The sequence below is a fragment of the Peromyscus californicus genome, unplaced genomic scaffold (genome assembly GCF_007827085.1).
Source record: "Peromyscus californicus insignis strain IS unplaced genomic scaffold, ASM782708v3 Scaffold_10__1_contigs__length_136768540, whole genome shotgun sequence".
In the NCBI taxonomy this organism is placed as follows: Eukaryota; Metazoa; Chordata; class Mammalia; order Rodentia; family Cricetidae; genus Peromyscus; species Peromyscus californicus.
The window spans coordinates 101864495-101890114 of record NW_026294391.1 but is presented as its reverse complement, the minus strand read 5'-3'; the positions used below and the strand labels follow the sequence as shown (position 1 = coordinate 101890114).

Genomic DNA, 25620 nt, shown 5'->3' with positions numbered 1-25620 from the left:
TGTCTCCACCTCCCTAGTGCTGGGAGCAAAGGTGTGAACCATCACTGCCTGGGTCTGTTTCTCTTTTAGACTGGATCAATCTTGTGTAGCCCAGGGTGTCTTTGAACTCCTGTTCTTCCTGCTTCCTCCTCCCAAGTGCTGGGATTAAAGGTGTGTGCCATCACTGCCTGGCCTATATGGTTATCTGATGGCTAGCTCTGCCCTCTGATATTCAGGCAAGTTTATTTGCTAAAGCACAAACAAAATATCACCATACCATCCAATCAGGTTGTCTAAACAATTCAGGCCAAAGCTTCCAGTGTTCTAATTCTACCTCCGATGCTGATTTTAAGCCACTTCTTTTCTAGGGAAAAGGACAATGAAGCTGAAAGATTTCAAAGGCCAAGGATCCTAAAATGTCTGGTCTTCCTTAGTATGGTAATTATCAAATTATTATGCTTTTGTGATTGTGCTATGTTAGAAAGTTTGATTTTAAAATACTCTGTTTGAAGGGCTGGAGGGATGGCTCAGCTGTTAATAGCATTTCCCTCTCTTACAGAGGACTTGAGTTTGGTTCCCAGCACTCAGACCACTAATATCTACCTGTCATTCTAGTTATATGGGATCTGATGCCCTCTTCTGACCTCCGAGGGCATCTGTACATGTGTGAGCACACACACACACACACACACACACACACACACACACACACACACACACACACACAATCTGTTTGAGATGCTGATTTTCTTTCTTTTTTGTAACACAAGTCAATCTTTATTGAAAACTGCAGTATTAATGCATAACAATTCCTTTTATAATAAATTTGCTTTCAATGATCTTAAATTTGAGCTTATCTACTTATCAGATTGCATAAAGATTAAAACAATATGAACTTACACCTAATTGAACTGGCTCAGGATGGATGCTCTGCACATTGCATTGTATTGCCAAGAAAGTTCAAAGAAGAAACAAGGGATGCATTTAACACTGGAAGACAATGCTGACTTAAGCTTTAAAAAAGTACCAAGAAAACAATGTACAAAAGAGTATTTAATAAAAAATTATTTTTATTAAGAAATTTTTTATTCATTCCACATACCAACCACAGATCCCCCCTCATCCCTCCTCCCGTTCCCCTCCGCCAGCCTTCCCCCCAACTCACCCCCCATCCCCTCCTCTGAAAAGGTATGGCCTCTCATGGGAAGTAGCAAACCTTGGCACATTCAGAACTGAGGCAGGCCCAAGCCCCTCCCCCTGCATCAAGGCTGTACAAGGTGTCCCACCATAGACAATGGGCTCCAAAAAGCCAGTTCATGCACCAGGGATAGATCTTATTCCCACTGTCAGGGGCCCCTCAAACAGACAAACATGGTATGTACTCACTCATAAGTGGATACTAGAAGTAAAGCAAAGGATAATCAGACTACAACCCACAGCTCCAGAGAAGCTAGGTACAAGGAGGACCCTAAAAGGGATGTAGGGATTTCCCTGGGAAGGGGAAGTAGATGAGATCTCCATGAGCAAACTGGGGTTGAGGGGGAGCAATAGAGGGTAGGGGATGGGGAATGAGAACATAAGGGAATGGGATGGTTGACCTGGAACAGGGATGGAATGGGAGAGCAGTGAAAGAGATACCATAATAGAGGGAGACAGACACTTTGTAAGGTGTGGCAGGAGTGTAGCCTGGATAACCAATTCCTTTGTCATTTGCATAGGGAACCTATAAACTGAATTAATGATTTAAGAACACTACCTGACCAGTGTGTGCTTGTCAGAGCCAGCACTATCTCTGACACTGAATGGATTTTCATTTAAAAAAAATCACTACATAAATTTTGACCTGGAGTTAGGACAGAATTGGAACATGTTTCTGGATGGAAGGGTGAGAGGCTCACAAGGCCTCATCCTTTCCTTAGTTTAAGGTGTGGGAGAGAAAGAAACATTTTTCTTTACTGATATGGCCACTGTCAAATTGTCTATATGCCCATAAATCCATGCAAATGTAAGTAACCCTATTTAAGTTCACCGAGTCATACCACAAAATGCATTAATGTGGAGGGCAACTAGTTGGGAAGAGGGATGGATCAGTGAAAAAAGAACAAGAAGTAGTAAGTGCGTAGTGAGTGTGATTTTTATGTATGACATTGTCACAATGAAATTCATTATTATGAATTTTATTGCATGCTAATTAAAAAGTTAAAAAGGAACTAGAGCTTTCCAACATACAACATATTCATGTATGAAAATTTAAGAAATGGTGCTGTGGATGATTGATTGATAAATAAAACACTGATTGGCCAGGAGCCAGGCATGAAGTATAGGCAGGACTAGCAGAGAGAAGAATTGAAAGAACAGGAAGGCGGAGAGGAGGAGATGCCAGCCTGCCGTCCAGGGAGCATCATGTAAAGGCAGCAGGTAAAGCCACAGAACACATGGCGACATATAGATTAACAGAAATGGGCTGAGTATAAGAATAAGAGCTAGACAGTGGTAGGCCTGAGCTAATGGGCAAGCAGTTTAAATAATATAAGCATCTGTATGTTTATTTTATAAGTGGGCTATGGGATTGCCGGGGCTTGGCGGGACCTGAAGAGAAAAACTCTAGCTACAAAATGGTCTTAAAAAGAAGTCTTAATTGAAACAAAAATAATTTAGAGGTATGGTGTTTGAAGAACTATGAGGTATTGGTATGCGTGATTAAAATATTTGTGTAAAAAATATTTAAATTGCATGATTTATTAAGAGATTTTAAAATGTCATTTGTACATGATATTAAATTATATTTAAACAACAGTCTTGAAATATTTCTGAAAATCTGTAAGCCTACAGATTTTTCTGCCTTTTTCAAATACAAATTTATGTAAAGCAGCATGTTCAGCATGGACAATTATAAAATTAAAATACTGATTATTTAAAACACTGAAGATGCTGAGCCTGGAGAGATGGCTCAGCAGTTTAAAAGCACTTGCTGCTCTGATAGAGGACGTGGGTTCAGTTCCCCGCACCCATACACCAACACAGAACTGTCTAACTCCAGTTACATGGGAATCTGATGCCCTCTTCTGGTCTCTATAGACACTGCGCACACAGGCAATGCAAACAAGTACAATGGACATACATACAGACAAAATACTCATACATATTTTTTAAAGGAAAGAATAAAGGACTTAAGGTGTTCTAGATCCCACAGCATCAAACAGTCATATATGATTTAATGGAAAAAATTAGGAGTTCAAGAAACATCAAACCTTCATAAGTCATTGTATTAGTCAGGGTTCTCTAAAGGAACAGAACTATTATATATACATACACACATATATACATATATGATTATTATATTGGCAATGCCATATGGGTAGTAAAACAATGACTATCTCACACTGGAGAGGCTGAGAATCCAGCAGCTGTTCAGCTCACAAGTGAGGTGGGAAGTCTCAACAGTTCCAATGTAGTGCTGAGGCCTGGACAATTCCTAGAGGGCTATTGGTCTCCAGTCTGTCTTGAAATCCCAGAGAAGTTGGTTCTAATGTTGATGAAGGAATGCCACAGCAAGGACACTGATGAACTTGCCAGGGAGAGTGAGGACAAGCAGGTGAACAGTGCTGTTTGTTTCTTCCATGTACTTTTATCTGGGCGGTCACCAGACAGTGCCATCCACAATTAGGGTGCATTTTCCTTCTTCAAATAATCAAGATAGCCCTCATAACTATTTTGAAATATATTATAATTACATTATTTCCCTACTATCTTTCCTCTCTCTAACCCCTCCCATGCAAAACCCCTGCTCTTTCTCTTAAATTTCTGGCTTCTATTTCTGTAATTGTTGACACACGCATATATGTATGCATGTGTGTATGTATGTTTGCCCAAATGATACATTTACAACACAATTTCTGTACCCAAGGCTCAGGGATCATTGTGGAAGAGGGTACAGGACTATTGTAAAGAGCCAGAGGAGATATGGAGTTTGCTTTTAGATTGTGTCTCCTAGGAATGTCAGGAATTACACCCATGATGTCATACTAACACAGCTACCTAAGCATTTTTTGAACAAGGACGCCACCAATAGACATGCTATTTTGGAAGGGGGAAGCTCCTAAGACCTCAACCCTAGACAAAGAACTACAGGCAACTAAGGCATAGTGCTGGAATGGGGAGAATAGTAAACCCTAGGGCAGTAGCACTCAGCCTTCACAATGCTTCAGTCCTAAAGGTTTCTCGTGTTCTGATGACCTCTAACAATAAAATAAAATTAAAAATTAATTAATTCCCCCTCCCTTCTCATCCCCCATGATTATCATCCCCCTCCCTAAATATTCCCCCTCCCTTCTGATCACCCTCCTTTCTCATAAGGCCTCCAATCTCATCCCCACATTCTTCTCATCATCCCACACATACCCTGTAACTCTCATTGATGCTCCCTTCTAGTTCCCCCTCCATTCTCATCTTACTCCCTTCTCATTCCCCTCCATTCTTATCCCCCCTTCCTTCTCATCCCCAGCCCTTCTCATCACCCTGCCTCCACCACCGCTATCATCTTCCGGCCCTTCTCATTAGTCTCCATTCTCATTCCCCTTCCCTTCTGATCCCCTACCTTTCTAAGCACATTTCCCTTCTAATTGCCTCTCCTTTCTCAGTCCCCATCCCTACTCATCCCCCTCTTTTCTCATCCACTTCTGCTCTCATTAGCCTTCCCTCTAATTTCCACTCCCTTCTCATCCCCCCTCCCTTCTCATTTACCCTCCAATCCCTTTCTCCATTCCTTCTCTGCCCCCTTCCTTTCACAATCCACACCTTTCACATTCCCCTCCCTTCTCTTTACCCCTCCATTCTTATTCCCCTCTATTGTCATTCCCCCTCCCTTCTCATCCCCCTCCCTTCTCATCCCCCTCCCTTCTCATCCCCCTCCCTTCTCATCCCCCTCCCTTCTCATCCCCCTCCCTTCTCATCCCCCTCCCTTCTCATCCCCCCTCCCTTCTCATCCCCCCTCCCTTCTCATCCCCCCTCCTTTCTCATCCCCCCTCCCTTCTCATCCCCCTCCCTTCTCATCCCCCTCCCTTCTAATCCCCCTCCCTTCTCATCCCCCTCCCTTCTCATCCCCCTCCCTTCTCATCCCCCTCCCTTCTCATCCCCCCTCCCTTCTCATTCCTTCTCTCTTCTTGTCCCCCTCCCTTCTCATCCCCCTCATTTCTCATCCACCCTCCATTTTCATTCCCCCTCTCTTCTTATCCTCCATCCCTTCTCATCCCCCTCTTCTCCTTGCCCTCCCTTATGACCCCTCCCTTTTAGTATACCCTCCCTTCTCATTCCCGCTCCCTTCTTATTACCCTCACTTCTTATCTCCCTCCCTTCTCTTTCCCCCCCTCACTTCTCATTCCCCTCAATTCTCATTACCCCTCCCTTTTCATTTCTGCTCTGTTCTCATTCCCTCTCCTTCTCATCCCCTCTCCCTTCACATCCCCCGTCCTTCTCATCTCCATCCCTTTTCATCCCTCCAAGCTTCTCAACCCCTTCCCTCTCATTCCCCTTCCCTTCTAATTCCCCTCCCTTCTCTTTCCCCCTCCCTTCTCATTCCCCTCCATTCTCATTACCCCTCCTTTCCCATGTCTGCTCCCTTCTCATTTCCCCTACCTTCCCATCCCCTTACTTTTCCTCCCCTTCCAATTCCCCTCCCTTCTCATTGCCCCTCTTCTCATTCCCACTCCCTTCTCATCCTCCTTCCCTTCTCAATCTCCCTCCCTTCTCTTCCCCTCCCCTTCTAATCCTACCCCTTCTCATTCCCCCTCCCCTCTCATTCCACCTCTCTCCCCATCCCCCTTCCTGCTCATTCTCCCTCCCTTTTCATCCCCCTCCCTTCTCATTATCCCTCCCTTCTCATTACCCTTCCTTCTTATTCCCCCTCGCTTTTCATACCTCTCCCTTTTCACTTGCCTCCACTCTCAATCCCCTGTAGCAAGAATCTTAAAAGTTCTTATTAATAAAATCAAACCTGAAGCCAGGTATTGGGGTGAATTCTGGAAGATCAGAGAAGCAGAACAAGCCACAGCCACCTCACCTCACCAGTTCCTCAGCTGATCCTGTTCCCTCACTTCCTGGGATTAAAGTCTAACTTCCCGGGATTAAAGGCATAAGTCATCATGCCTGGCTGTTTCCAGTGTGGCTTTAAACTCACAGAGATCCAGATGGATCTCTGCCTCCCAAGTGATAAGATTAAAGGTGTGTATGCCACCATTTTCTGGCCTCTATATCTAGTGGCTGCTCTGTTCTCTGACCCCAGAGAATAAATAATAAGTTTATTAGGGTGCACAATATTTTGGGGAACACAATATCATCACATTTCCACTTTTTTGTCTAAAATTTAAAAGAAAAACTATATCTAATAAGTATATATAATATATACAGTCAAGAATTACATTAACGCGATGTCTAGTCAATTAACATTTGACAGATTCAGATGAAAAACTCCATTAATATATAACAATGTCCAGTCCATTAACATTTGACAAATTCAGACAAAATTTTTTCATTACTTATCCTATTTAAAACAAGTAGTTCCTTTTTAAAAGTAGATTCCATAATCTCCCTTTTTAATCTTATCATATCCATATTCTCTTTTTTCTTTTCATAATAGATTCAATAATCTACCTTTGTCATTTTTATATCTTCCCCTTTTTCTTTTTAGGTTAGATTCAATGATCTACCCTGTTATCCTATTTTTCTTTATTTTTTTCCTCAGAGTAGATTCAATGATCTACCTCATATCTATATTCTGTTTTTTCATTTTTAAACAAAAACTCTGAATCTAATCTCCTTGTTCAGCTTTTTTCCTGACCATTAACAATTAACAGCTTGTAACCAACCATCATAAACAATGACAATTATCCATAAACCATTGAATGACCAAAAAACACCCACCCGATCTCTTGGGAATGTGGGCGTTGTTTTCTTAAAATTACTTCCTGTTTCTGGGAGTGAAGACATCTTTACAGGATCCTGAAAAGAAAATTTGGGGGTTAATAGTCAAGTCCTGTATCATTTGTCCAGTCTCTGCATAACGGGAAAGTACAGGGCTTGTCACAAGTCCTTGTTCGAGTAGTCTGTCAGGCTGGATCATCTGAGCTAGCCATCTCAAAATTGTCCTGAGTAGTTTGTAGCCCAAAGTTGATCTTTCTGTGGTGTTAATCAGCTTAATGGCTTTATCATAGTCCATGTGGAAACATCTTTGTGGGGTCTTGTCATCCTTTTGCAGATTTCAAAGTTGCTGTTAGGCGTGCTCATGGTTCCCTGCAGATTTTTTTTTTGTGACTCCTCTGTGGTTTGGAGCAATCACAATCTGATAAATGTCTATCTCTCGGAACCATGAATATTCTTCCCTAGAAGAGAAAATCTTCACAGCAATTTTTCCCCACCATTTGTCTTGCCAAACTTTTCTAAACTGACCTTTGCCAATGCTTTCTTGTAACACAATGGTCCTGGCAATTCTTCTCTGAACAAGCAACAAGAAACCCTTCATCCCAGGTAGCAGCATCACCGCAGTCACCAACACAATGAGAGGGAGCCAGCAACTTGGAGCAGCAGCCGCTGCCTCCATGGTCCCACCGCCACCATTTGTGGCTGGGCCCTGGCCGAAGCTTCTCTTAGCAAGCTTCCTAGGCTGGCCTCAAACTCGGGATCCTCCTGCCTCTGCCTCCCTAGTGCTGGGATTAAAGGCATACACCACTACCACTTAGGTCTGAGCTGGATCCCTAAAGGCCACAGACAAGCAGCTTTTTTTGTGAATTCTTACCATGGAACGTTGGGTGCCAGATGTAGCACGAATCTTAAAAGGTCTTATTAATATAATCAAATCTAAAGCCAGGTATTGGGGTGAATTCTGGAGATCAGAGAAGCAGAACAAGCCACAGCCACCTCACCTCACCAGTTCCTCAGCTGATCCTGTTTCCTCAGACTGGAAGCCTCTGAGTTCTCATCCAGAATGAATATCAGCTAAACTGCTGCTCAAAAGCCTAAAAGCTTAACCAGCTCTAGTTCCTGGTCCTCACACCTTATATACCTTTCTGCTTTCTGCCACCACTTCCTGGGATTAAAGGCATGAGTCACCACGCCTGGCTGTTTCCAGTATGGCTTTAAACTCACAGAGATCCAGATGAATCTCTGCCTCCCAAATGATAGGATTAAAGGTGTGTGTGCCACCATTTTCTGGCCTCTATGTCTGTCTAGTGGCTGTTCTGTGACCCCAGATAAGTTTATTAGGGTGCACAATATTTTAAGGAACACAATATCACCACAATCCCCCTCCCATCTTATCCCCACTCCTTTCTCAACTCCCCTCCCCTCTAAATCCCCCTCCCTTCTCATCCCTCTTCCTTGTCTTTCCCCACGTTCTCAACCGCCCTCCCTTCTCATTCCCACTCCCTTATATCCCCCTCCCTTCTCATTCCCCCTGCCATCTCATACCCCTCCTTTTTCATCCCCCTTCCTTCTCAATAAACCTCCCATCTCATCCCCCTCCCTTCTCATCCCAACCTTCTCAACCCCCTTCATTCTCATGCCCCTCCCTTCTCAACCCCCTCCCTTGTCTTCCCTCTAACCTTCTCAACCCTCCCTCCCTTCCCATTCTCCCCCTTCTCTTTCCCCCTCACTTCTCATTTTTCTCCATTATCATTCCCCCTCCCTTCTCATGTCTGCCCCCTTCTCATCCCCCTCCTTTCTCAATCCCTTCTTCCTTCTCTATTCTCAATCTCCCTTCTTCTCATTTCCCTCCATTCTCATCCCCCTCCCTTCTCATCCCCCTCCCTTCTCATCCCCCTCCCTTCTCATCCCCCTCACTTATCATTCCTCTCCATTCCCATAAGCCCTCAATTCTCCTGTCTGCCCCCTTCTCATCCCCCTCCCTTCTCAATCCCTTCTTCCTTCTCTATTCTCAATCTCCCTTCTTCTCATTTCCCTCCCTTCTCATTCTCCTCCCTTCTCATCCCCCTCCCATATAATACCACCTCCATTTTCATTACCCCTCACTTACTATACCACCTCCTCTCTCATTTCCACTAAATGCTCATCACCCCTCCCTTCTCATTTCCCCCTCCCTTCTTACTTCTCCTCATTCCTCATCACCCCACCTTCTCAGTCCCACAAACTTCTCATCCCCACACATTTTCTTCTATCTCTTTTCATTCCCCTTCACTTTTCATGCCCCATCCCTTCTCATCCCCCTTCCCATTTCATACCACATCCATTCTCATTACCCCTCACTTCCTACCCCACCTCCTCTCTCATTTTTCCTAACAGCTCATCCCCCATCCCTTTTCATTCCCATTCAGTCCTCATCCACCCTACCTTCATATCACCCTCCAATCTAAATCCCTTCCCTTCTCATCTGCCCTTGCTCTCATTTACCCTCCCTTCTCAGTACCCATCACTTCTCATTCCCCCTCTTATTGTACCCTCTCTTCTCATATCCCCTCCCTTCTTGTTCCCTCTCCATTCTCATTCCCCTCCCTTTTAATCCCCCCTCCCATCTCATTCCCCCTCCTCTTATTCCTGCTCATTGCTCATCCCTCCTCCCTCCTCATCCGCCCTCACTTCTCATTCCCCTTCTCTTCTCATATGCCCTCCCTTCTCTTCTGGCCTCCATTCACACTCCCCCTAACATCTTATCCCCTTCCTTTCTCATCCCACCTCTGTTTTCATCCTGTTCCCACCTCATTCCCATACACTTACTATTCCCCCTAAATTTTCATTCCCCTTCTCTTCACTTTCAACCTTACACCTCACCCCCACTCACGTCTGATACCTCCACTCTTCTCATTTCCCCTCAGTTCTCCTCCCCCCTAACTTCTTATTCCTTCTCCCTTCTCTACTCAATTCCTTTTCCATTCCCCCTCACATCTCATTCCCATTCACTTCTAGCCTCCATTTTCATCTCCCCTCCATTCTCTCCCCTCCATTCGCTCTGCCTCCCATTACATCCACCCTCCCTTCTTGTTTCCCCTCCCTTCTCATCCCCCTCCCTTTTCATGCCCCTCCCTTCTCATTCCCCCTCCCTTTTCATGCCCCTCCATCCTCATTCCCCCTACTTCTCATGCCCCCTCTAATTCCCATCCCTTCACATTCATTCCCCATTCATTCTCATCCCCCTCCTTTCTCATTTAACACCATTTTCATTCACCTCCCTTCTTGTCCCCCTTCCCTCTTATTTACCTCCCTTTTGAATCTCCATCCAATCTCCTGCCACCTACCCTTCTAATTTTTACCTCCTTCCCTTCTCCTCTTCTTTCTCATTCCAACTCCCTTCTCCTTCCCCTCCTTATCCTCTATTCTATTCTCCCTCCTTCTCAGTCCCTTCCTTCTCATTCCCCTGCCCTTCTGATTCCCACTTGCTTCTCATTCCCACTCCCTTCTCATCCCCTCCCTTATCTTTCCTCTCCCTTCTCATTCCTCCCCCTTCTCATTCCTGCTCAGTTCTCATTCCCCCACCATTCTCATGCCCCAACCCTTCAAATTCCCCTTCCTGCTCATACCCCCTCCCTAATAAGCCCATTCTGTAGCTGGAGTTTTCTCCAGTCTCACCTAGACCAGCATGCACTCAGACCCAAATAAATACCCAGAGGCTTATATTACTTAACACTGTACGGCCTGAGGGCTCAGGCTTCTTGCTAGCTAGATCTTACATCTTAAATTCACCCATTTCTAGAAATCTATACCTTGCCATGTACATCTTGCTTCCCTGTGTCTGGCTGGTGACCTCTGAATCAGCCTTCCTGTTCCAAGCATTCTCTTCTCTGCTTGTCCCGCCCATACTTCCTGCCCGGCTACTAGCCAATCAGTGTTTTTTTTATTAACCAATCAGAGCAACACATTCACAGCACACATAGCAATATCCACAGCACTCATTCCTCCCATCTCATTCCCCCTCCCATCTCATCCCCCTCCCTTCTCATCCCCCTCCCCTCTCAGTCCTCATCCCTTCTCATCCACCTTCCCTTCTCATCCCCCTCCCTTCTCATCCCCCTCCCTTCTCATCCCCCTCCCTTCTCATCCCCCTCCCTTCTCATCCCCCTCCCTTCTCATCCCCCTCCCTTCTCATCCCCCTCCCTTCTCATCCCCCTCCCTTCTCATCCCCCTCCCCTCTCAGTCCTCATCCCTTCTCATCCACCTTCCCTTCTCATCCACCTCCCTTCTCATCCCCCTCCCTTCTCATCCCCCTCCCTTCTCATCCCCCTCCCTTCTCATCCCCCTCCCTTCTCATCCCCCTCCCTTCTCATCCCCCTCCCTTCTCATCCCCCTCCCTTCTCATCCCCCTCCCTTCTCATTCCCCTATGTTCTTATCTATCTCCCATGTAATCCCCCCTCCCTTCTAATTCCCCTCCCTTGTAAACCTCTCTCTCTTCACATTCCCCCTTTCTTCTCATTCTCATCCCTTCTCATTCCACTTCCCTTTTCATTCCAATTTTCTTCTCATTCTCCCTCCCTTCTCATTCTCCTCCTCCTTCTCTATTCTCATTCTCTCTTCTTTTCAATCTCCCTCCCTTCTCATTCCCACTCAATCTGATCCCCACATCTTTTTCTTTTTCCTCTTCTCAATCCCCTCCCTTCTCATCTCCCCTCCCTTCTAGTTCCCCTACCTTCTCATATCCACTTCCTTTTTGTTCCCTCTCCTTTCTCATTCCCAATACTTTCTCTTCCCCCTCCCTTCTAGTTCCCCTCACTTCTTGTTTTTTTTTTTTTGTTGTTTTTTTCGAGACAGGGTTTCCCTGTGTAGCTTTGTGCCTGTCCTCGAACTCGTTTGGTAGCCCAGGCTGGCCTCAAACTCACAGAGATACGCCTGGAGTGCTGGGATTAAAGGCATGTGCCACCACCACCTGGCCTAGCTCCCCTCCCTTCTAATGCCCCCTCCCATCATATTCTCCCGCCCATCCCATTCCTCCTTATTATTCCTGCTCATTGCTCATCCCTCCTCCCTCCTCATCCCCCCTCACTTCTCATTCCCCTTCTCTTCTCATATGCCCTCCCTTCTCTTCTGGCCTCCATTCACACTCCCCCTAACATCTTATCCCCTTCATTTCTCATCCCACCTCTGTTTTCATCCTGTTCCCACCTCATTCCCATACACTTACTATTCCCCCTAAATTTTCATTCCCCTTCTCTTCACTTTCAACCTTACACCTCACCCCCACTCACGTCTGATACCTCCACTCTTCTCATTTCCCCTCAGTTCTCATCCTCCATAACTTCTTATTCCTTCTCCCTGCTCAAATCCCCTCCTCTTCCATTCCCCCTCACATCTCAATCCCATTCACTTCTAGCCTCCATTTTCATCTCCCCTCCATTCTATTTCCCCTCCCATCTCAACACCCCTCCCTTCTTTTTTCCAGTCCATTGTCATTCCTCCTCCCTTCTCATGCCCCTTCCTTCTCATTCCCCCTCCCTTCTCATGCTCCTTCCTAATCATCTGCCTCCCTTCTCATGCCCCTCCCTTCTCATTACATCTCCTAATATTCCCCCTCTCATTCTCAATCCTCCACATTCATTCCCCATCCATTCTCATCCCTTTCCCTTCTCATGTCCTCCCATTATCATTCAACTCCCTTCCTGTTTCCCTTCCTTCTTTTTTACCTCCCTTTTCAATCTCTAAACTTTCTCTTGCCACCTACCCTTCTGAATCCTCCTCCCTTCCCTTCCGATCTTCCTTCTCATTCCACATCCCTTGTCATCCTGCCCTTCTCATTCCTCCCCCTTCTCATTCCTGCTCAGTTCTCATTCCCCCACCATTCTCATGCCCCAACCCTTCAAATTCCCCTTCCTGCTCATACCCCCTCCCTAATAAGCCCATTCTGTAGCTGGAGTTTTCTCCAGTCTCACCTATACCAGCATGCACTCAGACCCAAAAAAGTACCCACCGGCTTATATTAATTAACACTGTACGGCCTGAGGGCTCAGGCTTCTTGCTAGCTAGATCTTACATCTTAAATTCACCCATTTCTAGAAATCTATACCTTGCCATGTACATCTTGCTTCCCTGTGTCTGGCTGGTGACCTCTGACTCAGCCTTCCTCTTCCCAGAATTCCCTTCTCTGTTTGTTCTGCCTATACTTCCTGCCTGGCTAATGGCCAATCAGCATTTTATTTATTAACCAATCAGAGCAACACATTCACAGCACACATAGCAATATGCACAGCACTCCTGCCCTCAATCCCCCTCCCATCTCATCCACCCTCCCTTCTCATCCCCCTTTTTTTTCTTCCCCCTCTTCACATCCTTCCTCTCTTCTCATTGCCATCATTTCTCAACTCTCTCAAATTCAATCTCCCTCACGTTCTCATTCCCCTCCCTTCTATTTTCCCCTCACATCTCAACCTAACTCACTTCTCATTCACCTTCTTTTCCTTCTGCCTTACTTCATATCCCTCCTCTCTTCTCATTCCCCCTCCCTTCTCCTCCTTTCTCCCTTCTCATTCCCCCTCCCTTCTCCTCCTTTCTCCCTTCTCTTCCCCCTCCACTCTGATTTACTCTAACGTCTCATTCCTCCTAGTCTCTCATCACCCCTCTGTTTTATTCTAACTCCCCCTTACTTATCATCCCCCATCCATTCTCATGCCCCAACCTTTCAAATTCCCTCTGCATTCGCATACCCCATTCCTTCTAAGCCTTCCTCCTATCTCTTTTCTTCTCACTTCACATTCATCCTCCCTTCTCACTCCCCCTCCCTTCTCATTCCCTTCCCTTCTAATTCCCCCTTACATCTCATCATCACTCACTTCTCATCACCCCTCCCTTCTCGTTACCCTCCCTTTTCATCCTCTCTCCCTCTCATCCCCCTCTTCTCATTTTACTTCCCTTCTCATCAACCCTATCTTCTCATCCCTGCTCCCTTCTCATTCCCCTCCCTTCTGATCGTCCCTCCCTTCTCATTTTCCTGTGTTCTCCTTCCCAGTCTCTTCTCATTCCCCTCTCTTCTCATTGCTCTCCCCTCTCATTCCCCTCCTTTCTCACACCCCTCCCTTCTCTCTCCCCCTCACTTCTTACCCCCTCTCTTCTTATTCCTCCTCACTTCTCATTCCCCCTCCCTTCTCATCCCCCTCCCTTGTCACTCCTCTCACATCTCATTCCCTCTTTTCTCATCCCCCTCCCTTTTCAATCTCCCCTCCCTTCTAATCCCCCTCCCTTCTAATCCCCCTCCTTCTAATCCCCCTCCCTTCTAATCCCCCTCCCTTCTAATCCCCCTCCCTTCTCATCCCCCTCCCTTCTCATCCCCCTCCCTTCTAATCCCCCTCCCTTCTCATTCCCCTCCCTTCTCATCCCCCTCCCTTCTCATCCCCCTCCCTTCTCATCCCCCTCCCTTCTCATCCCCCTCCCTTCTCATTCCCCTCCCTTCTCATTCCCCCTCCCTTCTCATCCCCCTCCCTTCTCATCCCCCTCCCTTCTAATCCCCCTCCCTTCTCATCCCCCTCCCTTCTAATCCCCCTCCATTCTCATTCCCCCTCCCTTCTCATCCCCCTCCCTTCTCATCCCCCTCCCTTCTCATTCCCCCTCTCTTCTCACTCCCCCTCCCTTCGAATCCCCCACCCTTTTCCTCCCCCAACCTTTTCTGTCCCTGTCTCTTATCATCCCCTCTCCCTGCTGCTCATGTTTTCTTTCTCTTTCTCTTCAGATAGGCAATACATCTTTCTTCTCTCGGTGCTGGACCCCATCTTTATTGGGGATGTACTTTCCTGTAGTTTTACCCCTAACAAAATGATTGATCTTCTTGAGAAGTCCTTTTTCTTTTCCTATGATTCCCCTCACTATAGTTTAAACCTTACTTATTTAGTCATCTGCCATGCTGCATCCCTGAACTCAATAGCCACTGTGGCTCTGAATTCTCTGAATTCTCCTACAGGTCAGAGTTCCTCATCATTGAACTGTGTTGCCACCACTGTGTGGTCTCATCTGCCAATACCACCTGTCTCTAAGTGCATCAAGAGGGGCAATGAGGGGCAGGCTGATTTGCCCCCACTTGACCACAACACCATGGGCCACCTTTGTCATCATTACCGCAATACCAGGCCTAACTCAGATCATGGAGCCTGGTGAAATACATAAACCTTTGTACCCCAGTGCCATCACCATAAATCCCAGGGATAGGTGGGGTCCATCAGCCTTCTTACCATCCCAGCCTGGTGAGTGACCCAAAACCTTGACTACATGTTCTAAAGTCCAGGAGCCTGGGCACCTGCCTACATTATGGATTGATTAAGACCCTGCCCTCAGAAACCTCCTCAGACATCCTGGCCCAACTGTCACCAAGAAGCCTGATAAGTTCCCATGTACCCTGCCTTCCATAGCCATCCTCACACCCCTAGGCCTAGTTGGATCTATCAGACTGCACATTATCCCAGGCTGATTAGAGTTCAAGATTCTACCCTTGTTCTTCCAGAGAAACACTAATTTGCCCAGTGATAGCTTGAATGGCATAGCCTTTACTCCACCACAGCCTGGTGAATGGCCCATTGTATCCTCACATTCATAGGCCTAGCTTGGCTCAAGCAGTCTGGAAAGCAGTCCATCATGGTGATTATCAAGTCTCTGCCTTCCTGGACTATTTTCACACCTCAGGCCTAGTTTTGTCAGGCAGCCTGTATCTTAACTAAGCCTGGTCAAGAAATGCTTAGGAGTATACATGCTCTTGAAACTGCTGTCATGTGGTTTGGGGGAAATCAAGACGGCTTCCTTGTCAACTTCCACTGCATGTGTGTCAGTCTTTTCCTATCCTCAGGGACGCAATAACATCCCTGATCTGGGAGTGTCAGGATGATGGAGGGGGACACTGAGGTGTTTCTACAACTTTCTATCCAACTTTAAATGCTCAAAGAAGAACACTGATGCATCTGGCTACACTTTTCTAATTGGTTTTCAGGATTAAATCTTGCTTATTTAGCTTGTCTGACTTCTCTGTGTTGTATTCTGTCACCTTTAAAGAATGATGTGACTCTGACACCACTCTATCATGCCTTGACTACCATTCCACCAGTGATCACCTGCATAGACATGCTTCTTGGGAACGCTGAGGATACCTATTTCTGAAAACACCTCTTACTTGGCCTTGAAACAAAGTTAATAATATGCCTTGAGCAGATCTCTGAGTTTGAGGCCAGCCTGGTCTACAGAGTAAGTTCCAGGACAGCCAGAGATACACAAAGAAACCTTGTCTTGAAAAAAACCAATAACAATAACAATAATATGCCTTGAGATCATTACAAACTGTGTACTTAATCTACCACTCAGCTAACTCATGCAATCAGCTTTTACATCCTAAAAACTACAGCATATAGATGTTGATAATATCTGTGTGCTATTCTGGGTCAATAAAGTAAAACTTCCCTTGTAAAAGTATCCTGAAACATTAATTCCTCATTTCTTTCCATGAAAAAAAAAGCCTTTCTTAGAGATAGAGCAAACACAGGGAAAATTTATTTTATTCCTTAATCCAAAATTGACAGCGATCCACAGATATTCCAGAATATTCCTCATAGCCACATGCATAGCTTGGGTGAAGCAGCATAGGCATCCCTCGACATCATCACATTCCCCGGCCTGGTAACATAGAACCCTACCCTCCCCCACCAGGTATGACTAGCAGTGATCTCACAATAGTAAGTGGTCTGTGTACCAGACCAGCCTGGAGAGTTACACAGAACCCCACCCATCCTCATCATAACTACACTCATGTAAAGCAGGCTGGCACCAGCCCAGACTGGTAAGTAACTAAGAAAAGAACCTGTCCTCACACTGCCAGGCCTAGCTGGTGTCCCACAGTCTGTATACCAGCTTAGCATGTTGAATTCCCAGGAAGCTGCCAGCCAGAGTCATTCTCATACTGCCTGGCCTTCTGGGGTCAAACAGACTGAACACCATCTCAGCCTGGTGAGAGCTCAAGATCTTATCCCGGGGTGTCTTACTAATAATGCTCCTAGACCTCATGTGGGTTGAATAGCCTGTCCTTCAGTTCAGTGTAGACTCAAGATCCAACCTTACCAAATCATCTTGACACACTCAGATCAAGTTTGGGTCAAGCAGTTCACTAACCAGCCAAGTCTGGTTAGTTATGCAGACCTCTGCCCAACCGATCTCAGACTATCAAGGGGTGTCATGATCCTAGGAGGACAGTCTACCAGGCCAGCGTTGTGAGTACCCAATATCCCCACCTGTCTATAACATACTCACAGGCCTAGCTTGGGCTACAGAGCCTGAATAACAGCCCAAACTGGTAAGTGATCAAGATCCCCCAACTAGCATCTTCTCCAGACTCTCAGGCCTAGTTCAGGTCAGTAGGCTCTCCAACTAAATTGGTGAGTTACCCCAAAATTCCTCTGCCATCATCAGAGTCTCTGGCCCAGCTGGTGTCAAGCAGCCTGGGCACCAGACCAGACCAGTGAGTGATCAAGGCACTGCCCTCCCATTCAATCCTCACACTCGCAGACCTAATTTGGGTCACATTGTTACTTACTATCCCAGCCTGGTGAATGCCTCAATACCTCACCAATCTACACCATTACCACACTCCCAGACCCAGCTGGGGTCATGAAGCATGGGTAGCAATTAAGTCTGACTAATGATCATGGCCTTGTCCTCCACGCCATCTCCATACTGACCTAGCTGGGTTAATCAGATTGCACAGCATCCCAGCATGATGAGAGATCATGATCCTATCCTGCTAGTGTGGTCCTAATACCTGCAGGCCTAGCTTGTGATGTACAGCCTGCACTCTAGCCAAGCCTGGTAAATAATCTGGATCCTTGTACTCTCTGGACATCTCCATAGAACCAGGCCCCTCTAGGTGAGGGATCAAGACCCTGTACTCTGGTGTCATTCACACACTCCCAGGCATGGTCCCACTCCAGCAGCTCTCAGGCAAGCCAAGACTTCTTTGTGACCCAGACACCTGCCTTCCTGCACCTCAGCCTAGGGAGTGATCTCATAATTACAGGCAGACTGTGGACCAGCCCAACCAGATAAATGATCTTGTACCCACTCTTTCCTACCATTAACATTCTTCCAGGTCTATCTTGAGTTAGAGGGCCTGCAAACAAACTCAACCTGGGAGAAAATCGTATTGTTGTCCTCCTGTGTCATCCCCACAATCAGTGGTTGACCTGCAGTCAGGCTGCCTGCTCCCAAGCCTACTTTGGTAAGTTATCAAGTCCCAGATGCCCCCCATCCCTTCCCACAAAGTCCTAAAGATTTCATGACTTCTTGGGGGGAAACAATGTGTACCTTGATAATCAAGACTCTCTCTTCATGTACCCTCCTCACACTCACAGCCCTAGCCTGGACCACACAGCCTGAAGAGACAAAGCAAGTGAGTGATCAAGATTTCCCCATCAACTAGCCACCTCAGATCTTTGGTGAAGCAGATCACTGACCAGCACATCCTGGTGAGTGTTCCAGACCACTGACCTCCATGTAAGCTCATATTCCCAGCCCAGACTGCTAAGTGGTCAAGACCCAGCTCTACTACCACATCCTCCAACTACAAAGCCTTGGAATTGTTACAAGGCCTGGTGAGTTCCTACACACCTCACCTGCCATAGCTATCCTCAGCAACCTGACCTAGCTGGAGTCAATTGGATTGTACCTCATACTAGTCTGGTGAGTGCTTGAGATCCTGGCCTCCCAGGGTGACTAGTACTCCGTAATAGCTTGAGTAGCTATGCCTGTACTCTAGCCCAGCCTGGTGAAGGACCCAGACTGCTGTACTTCCGAGAACATCCTCACATCCCCAGGCCTAGAATGGCTGCAGCAGCCTGGGCACCTGCCCTGGTGAGGGAGAGAGATCCTGCCCTCCTCATGTCCCATCCTCACAATCCTTGGCCTAATTCAGGTCAAGGAGCATACAGCCTGCCAAACCTGGTTAATGACCCAGCATGTTGTCCTCTTGCCTCACTCTAGACTAGAAAGTGGTCTGACAATCTCAGGCATATTGTGTACCAGACCAGAATGGTGACTGACACAGAACCCTGCTCTTTCACATTACCACACTACCAGGGCTAGTACAGGCCACATAGTCTGCATACAAGTCATCTCTATGACCCAGAACTTTGTCTTCCCTTGTTATCCCCATAGTCACAGAACTGTATGGGACCAAGCTACCTACCCAATGGTGTACTCTGGTGATGATCAATACCAGGTCCTCCCTCCCTCCCTCATGAGCCTAGCAATACAAGACATGTTTAGAACAAACAGCATGGGCACCAAAAGAGCATATTCAGTGATTAAGAGCTTCTTGTCCCACACAATCCTTGCATACCCAGCCCTAGCTGACATCAAGCAGCTTACCCAATAAATATACTTGCCTTCATCACTCTCACTGGCCTAGCTTTGGCCTTTTAGCCTGAGCAGCAGCAGAGCCTGGTCAGTGACCAAGATACCCCCTCCTCTAGTGTCATCCTCACATTTCCAGGCTTAGTTTGGGTCAAGCTGATCACAGACCAACATGGCCTTCTGAATGACTCATACCCTTGCCCTCCTGTGCCATCTCCAGAGTCTCAGACACAGTAGGGGTCAAGTAGCCCACTAGCCCATATTGGAGAGATGTCAAGACATTGCCATCCTCCACCACTCCAATATCCCAGTCCTGCCTTGGCCAGTCAATTTGCCTCAGTTTTCCATGAGTGATCCAGAACTCTGTTGGTCTGTACCATTATCGTGTTCCCAGGCCCATAAAGCATCAAGCAGTCTGGGCACTATCCCTGACTACTGAGATGCTAATACCATCACTGCCTGGACCAGTACATTTTCTAGTCAGAGTCAATCATACCATACCAGCCTGGTGAGAGCTCGAGATTCTTTCTGCTGCTGGTGTACTAATACTCCTAAGCCCAGCTTCAGTCACACGGCCTGTACTCGAGCCAACCTCCTGAGTGACCCAGACCTTGCACTCTTGTGCCATCTGACCAGTCTCTAGCCCAGCTAAGGTCAATCTGCCTGCTCACCAGACATAACTGGTAAGTGATAAAAACAACCCTGCCCTTGCACACTATACACCATAGCTTGGGTCACAGCACTTATACACCGATCTTGGCCTGCTGAGTCGCCTATAACCCCGCCTATCTGCAACATTAACACACTCTGAGACCTAGCTTGGGCTACATCTTCCTATGTCAACTACACAGCACCAATGTAACCTGGGGTCAAGGTAGCTGCTCATTAGCTTACCCTGGTATGTGATCAAGACTAAGCTCTCCCTGACCATCCTAACTGGATCCCAGTACTGGTTATGATCCAGTAGCCTGGGAATAAGAACAGCTTTGTATTAGTAATCAAGGAGATCCACTCCTGCACCATCCCCATACTTCCTGTCCCAGCTCTGGCCAGGCAGCTTTCCCATCAGCCCAGTCTAGCGAGTGCATTCCACTTCACATTCACAGGCCAAGATATGTACTCAGTGTGTTATCCTGTGTGCTCAGCCCATTTAAGCTTAATATGCCTTTAAGAATGTATGTAATTTTGCCCCTTGGAGCTGGAAGTACAACTCTTGGGATCCTTGGAGGCTTCTGAGCTGGTGGTAGAGGTGACTGGAAAGGTCAAAGTGACATGACCAGGCTATCTCTGTTCTCCCGTCTCTACCCTGCACAATGACTTCTTTCCTCCAAAAGAAAAGTTTTGAAAAGAGCCCCTAGAGCTAGTAGCTGCCTCATGGCCTTGCATTCTCTAGAAAGCAGAAGCCTGGGGTGGCTACTCTGCCTTCAGGCTACACTGCTGATCTATCTGCCACCCAGATGCATCCCTTCTTTATCCTTGCAGCCACCATGAGAGGCGAGATCAGTGCTGCCGCTACATTCATCTCGAAGTTCCTCAGCACCAAGGGCCTCAGGAGCGAACAACAGCTGCAGACCTTCAGCCAGAGCCTGCAGGAGCTACTGGAAGAGCATTACAAACATCACTGGTTTCCAGAGAAGCCCTGCAAGGGATCGGGCTACAGGTGTCTTCGCATCAATCATAAGATGGATCCTCTGATTGGACAGGCAGCCCAGCAGATTGGACTGAGCAGTCAGGAGCTGTTCAGGCTTCTCCCATGTGAGCTCACACTCTGGGTGGATCCCTATGAAGTGTCCTACAGGATTGGGGAGGATGGCTCCATCTGTGTGCTGTATGAAGCCTTTCCAGCGGGAGGTACTTCTCAAAGTGGCACCAAAGAGCAAATGGGAGATAGCAGAGTCGGCTGCAAGGAGAAAACTCTATTGGGCAGAGCAAGCCCTTCTCAAAACTACAATATGATGACTGTGTTGGGTTAAGACACAGTCTATGGATGGGTCATCTTATACGGAGAAATTTGATTTTTGCTTGGGGTGGGATCCTCTTGGGGATGGATTATGGAATTTAAACCATGTCACAGCTGTGAAGACCTGGCATAAGATAGAGTGGTAATATTTTTTTTATGTGAGTTTGCTATAGCTTGGACAGTACCTTTCAATGATTTTCTAGCTTGTGAGTTGAAGGACACAACCACTTCATTTGCTAGGTAGTGAAATCGTAGGTTGGTTTCAATTTCTCCTAGACTTTATAACTATATTGTCACATTAGTCCCCTTAAGAAAAATTTACATTTAATTTAATTCTACATTTTATGTGTATGAGTGATTTGCTGAATGTATGTCTGTGTGCTGCTTGTGTAGTATGCTCAGACCAGGGAGGTGGATTCCCTGAGGGTGCTGGAAACCAAACCTGAGCCCTCTGTTAGAACAAACAGGTCTCTTTATCATTGAGCCATCTCTCCAGCCCCTTAGACACTATTTCAATGAACCATCTTCCACATTTGACCTTTCAAGGGGTTTTGCAGTATTACACTTGAATGTTATCAATAACGTTTTGGGCCATTTAGGAGGAAAGCTCAATTGTGTAAGCATGACATTAGAGGAAACTTTACATCAAGAGTGTTTTCTAGCAATTGAACAGCCCAGTCTAGAGAGTCATCAAGACTTGCCCTCCAGTGCCTTCCTCAGATGCTAAGGCCTAGTTAGGATGAAGTAGCCTGTGAGCCTGCCTAATCTGGTGCATGGCACAGAACCCTACTCAGTGTTGCCATCCCTTCAGTTGTGTGTCCTGGGCACCAGACTGGTGAGTGATGAAACCATTTCTTCTCACACCATCCTAATACTGCTTAGGCTTAGCTAGTGTCACACAGCCTGCTCAATAGACAAGTGCTGTGAGTTCCTAAGACTCTCTCCTGTGCAAAACATCTTCACACTCACTGGCCTAATGTAGCCAATCAGACTGTGTACCATCCTAACCTAGTGACAACAAAATATAAGGCCTTGCTTGGGTCCCCTAGCCTGCTTTCTGAACCAGATCCTGCTCTCCGAGGACATCTTCCGGGCCTGTCATGAGTGAAGCAGCCTGTATACCAGCCCATCCTGATGAAAGATCAAGACTGCCCTTTTGCACAAAATTGAAACTCCCAGTCAAACTTGATAATGAGTCAGTCCCTATCCTTTCTTACCAGCTCAGTGGCTTAGGTAAAATTACCAGGCACTTGATGCCCCAGCTCATCCTGGTGAGAGACCCACAACCACACCCTTCACCACCATTACCACCATCTCCCTATCTCCATTCACAAAGACCATGCAAAAGCCAGATCTTTGAGTGACAGACCTTTGCCAACCTGTGCACCCCTACAGTCCCAGGCCTGGCTGGAGTAAAGTTGACTGCTAGTTAGTGATCAAGAGTGTGCCCTCTCCCACCATCCTCATACTTGAGGCATATTTATGATCCAGCTGATTGTCCATCAGCCCAGCCTATGAGTGCCTAGGATCATCACCTGTCTTCCCCTTCTGCACACTCAGGGGCTAAGACTGGGTCACACAGCATGGGTATTAGGCCACAATAATGAGTGTCCAATGTCTCCACCTGCCTTCTTATACTCACACTCACAGGCCTAACTTGAACAATATAACCTGAACAATATCCTAGCATCATGAGTGATCCAGACTTCCATTCAAGTAGCCTTTGAGACTTCCAGGCCTAGGTTCAGATCAAGCATAAGGCCAATGATCACAGCCTGGTGAATAACTTAGACCCTGCACTCCTGTGTCATTTCTGAAGTCCCTGACCAGCTTGAGGTCAAGCAGCTTGGATACTAACTCAGGCTGTTGAGTTATCAACCTTGCCATCTCAATTCATCCTCACATCTCAGGCCTACCCTGGGTTAAGCAGTTTGTCCACCAACCCAGTTTCATGAGTGACACAAAACCCTGCCCATTCACAAGAATACCACAGTACCATTCCCAGATTTATCATGAAGTCTGCAGACAAATGGATGGAACTAGAAAAATTCATCCTGAGTAAGGTCACCCAGACCCAGAAAGACAAATACGGTATGCACTCACTCTTAAGTGGATATTAACTGTAAAATAAAGGATAACCAGGCTACCATCCATAGACCCAGAGAGACTAAGTAACAAAGAGGGCTAAGGGTGGGATGCTTGGATCTTCCTGGGAAGAGGAAATAGATTTTGTGAATGGACTGTGGGCTGGTGGGGATGGGAACATGAGAGTTTAGGTTAGGGGGGAGGTAGAGGGGGCGAATACTGAAAGAGACAATTTGAAAGGGGGGACATTTTGGGGTCAGGTAGAAACCTGGCACAAGGGAACCTCCCAGGAATCTACAAGGATGACCCCAACTAAGACTTCTGGCAATAGCAGATATGTAACCTGAACTGGCCATTTCCTCTGATCAGGCAAGACTTCAAGTGGAGGGATTGGGACACCAACCCAGTCATATAACTTTCGACCTGTAGTCTGTCCTGCCTATGGGGATGTGCTGGGGTAAGGGCGACCTAGAGATTGAGGGAGTGTCCAACCAATGACTGGTCCAGCTTAAGACCCATGCCATGAGAGTGAGCCCACCCCTGGCACTTCCTGGAACACCAGGACTTACAGGTTGGATGATCCAGAGACCTAGGATAGAACCAAACACAAGTGAATAAAAACAATTCCAATGTAAGGATGCATAATGATATGCCCAATGTAAGGATGCCAACTGTCATCAGAGAGGCTTCGTCCAGCAACTGATGGAAACTGAGACAGAGACCCACAGTCAAACATTAGGCAGAGCTTAGAGAATCCTGCCAAAGAGAGGGAGGAAGGATTGTAGGAACCAGAGGGGTCACGGACATCAAAAGAAAACCCACAGAATCAACTAACCTGGCTACATAGGAGCTCACAGAGACTGAAGCGACAACTGGGGAGCCTGCTTGGGACTGACCTAGGTACTCTGCACATATGTTACAGTTGTGTAGTTTGGTCCTCTTGTGGGACTCCTAACAGTGGGAGCAAGGGATGTCTCTGACTCTTTTACTGGGTTTTTGGACCCTCCTCCTTATACTGGGTTACCTTGCCCAGCCTTACATGGGGAGGTACTTAGTCTTACTGAAACTTGATATGCCATGTCTTGTTGTTATCCATGGGAGGCCTGCCCTTTCTGAATAGAAACAAAGGAACAGATTGGGAAGTGGGCAGAGGGAGGGTCGGGGAGGGAATGGGAGGGAAGGAGGGAGGGGCAACTGCGGTCAGGATGCAAAATAAATTAATAGAAACCCCAATCCAAATACTTAGCCTGTGAGGGACCCAGCCCTTTATCCTTTCACATCTCCACATTCTCAGAGTTACATGGGGTAAAGCTGCCTGCTTACCATCTTACTCTGGCAAGTGATCCACATTAGGTCTTCTCCTATGATACACACACACACACACACACACACACACACACACACACACACACACACACACACACATATATCAAAGTCCAAGGCTAGCTTGGGTGATGCAGGCTGCATACCGGCTCTGCATGTGAGTTCCCAATAGCCACACATACCCCAACCATCCTCACCCTCTCTACTATAACTTGGTTAATCACATTGCTTACTGTCTTAGCCTGGTGAGAGCTCAAGGTCCTGCAGGTACCCTACTAATACTTTCAGACCTAACTTGGGTTGTACAGCCTGTACTTGTGTCCAACTTGTTGAGTGACATGGACCCTTACACTTCCAGGACATCATCCCATTCCCAGGCCATGCCCCAATTGGAAAGGAATTAAGACTCTGTTCTCCTGCACCATCCTCATACTCCCAGGCACAGTTCCACTCAAGGAGTTCTGAGACAAGCAAGCCTTCATTGTGAGCCAGACCCCCGCATTCCTGCAACTACTCAGTCTAGGTGTGGTCTCATAATCATAAGCAGCCTGCACCAGCCCAAAGAGGTGAGTGACCTTGGATTCTACACTGCTCCAGCATAGAAACAATTCCAGGGCTTGTTGAGGTCAAGCAGTGTAGACACTAGAGGAAAGAGGTAAATGCCCTATGTGCCTTAGCGATCTAGACTTTCTCTTCAGTATCCTCCTCACACTGATAGGCCTTGCTTGGTTCACACAGCCTGAGCAACACCCCAGCCTCGTGAGTGTCAAGGCTCACACTCCAGCACCTTCTGCAGATTCCCAGGACTAGTTTGGTCAAGCAGATTCCTGAATAGTGAAGCCGGGTAAATGACCCAGACTGCTATGTCCCTGTGTCATCCCCATAGTCTCAGACTTTGGTCAAGACTCCCAGATACCAGCCCAGACTGATAAGTGATCAAGACACTGCCCTTACACACTGCCCTCCAACT

The 25620-nt window shown here is 46.8% G+C and overlaps 2 protein-coding genes across 4 annotated transcripts in view; one reads left to right on the top strand and one right to left on the bottom strand.

Annotated features, from left to right (window-relative positions):
- LOC128110542 (rhox homeobox family member 1-like) overlaps positions 1–25620 on the bottom strand; it is a 126381-nt gene that overhangs the window by 43228 nt on the left and 57533 nt on the right. The window contains exons 1-2 of one of the 3 annotated variants that reach the window (XR_008218249.1): positions 6898–8200; positions 1195–3660 (exon numbers count right to left, since the gene is read on the bottom strand). The exons of 1 other annotated variant lie outside the window; for it this stretch is intronic. The gene's annotated coding sequence lies outside the window, so the exon portion shown is untranslated. Of the gene's footprint in view, positions 1–1194; positions 3661–6897; positions 8201–25620 lie in introns of those variants that run through there. One more of the 3 variants, XR_008218251.1, reaches the window with a different exon arrangement.
- On the top strand, positions 19415–21615 carry LOC128110575 (protein BTG1-like). The gene has a single exon (XM_052738243.1). It carries the CDS (start codon positions 20740–20742, stop codon positions 21253–21255), a length of 516 nt encoding a protein of 171 aa, XP_052594203.1. The 5' UTR covers positions 19415–20739; the 3' UTR covers positions 21256–21615.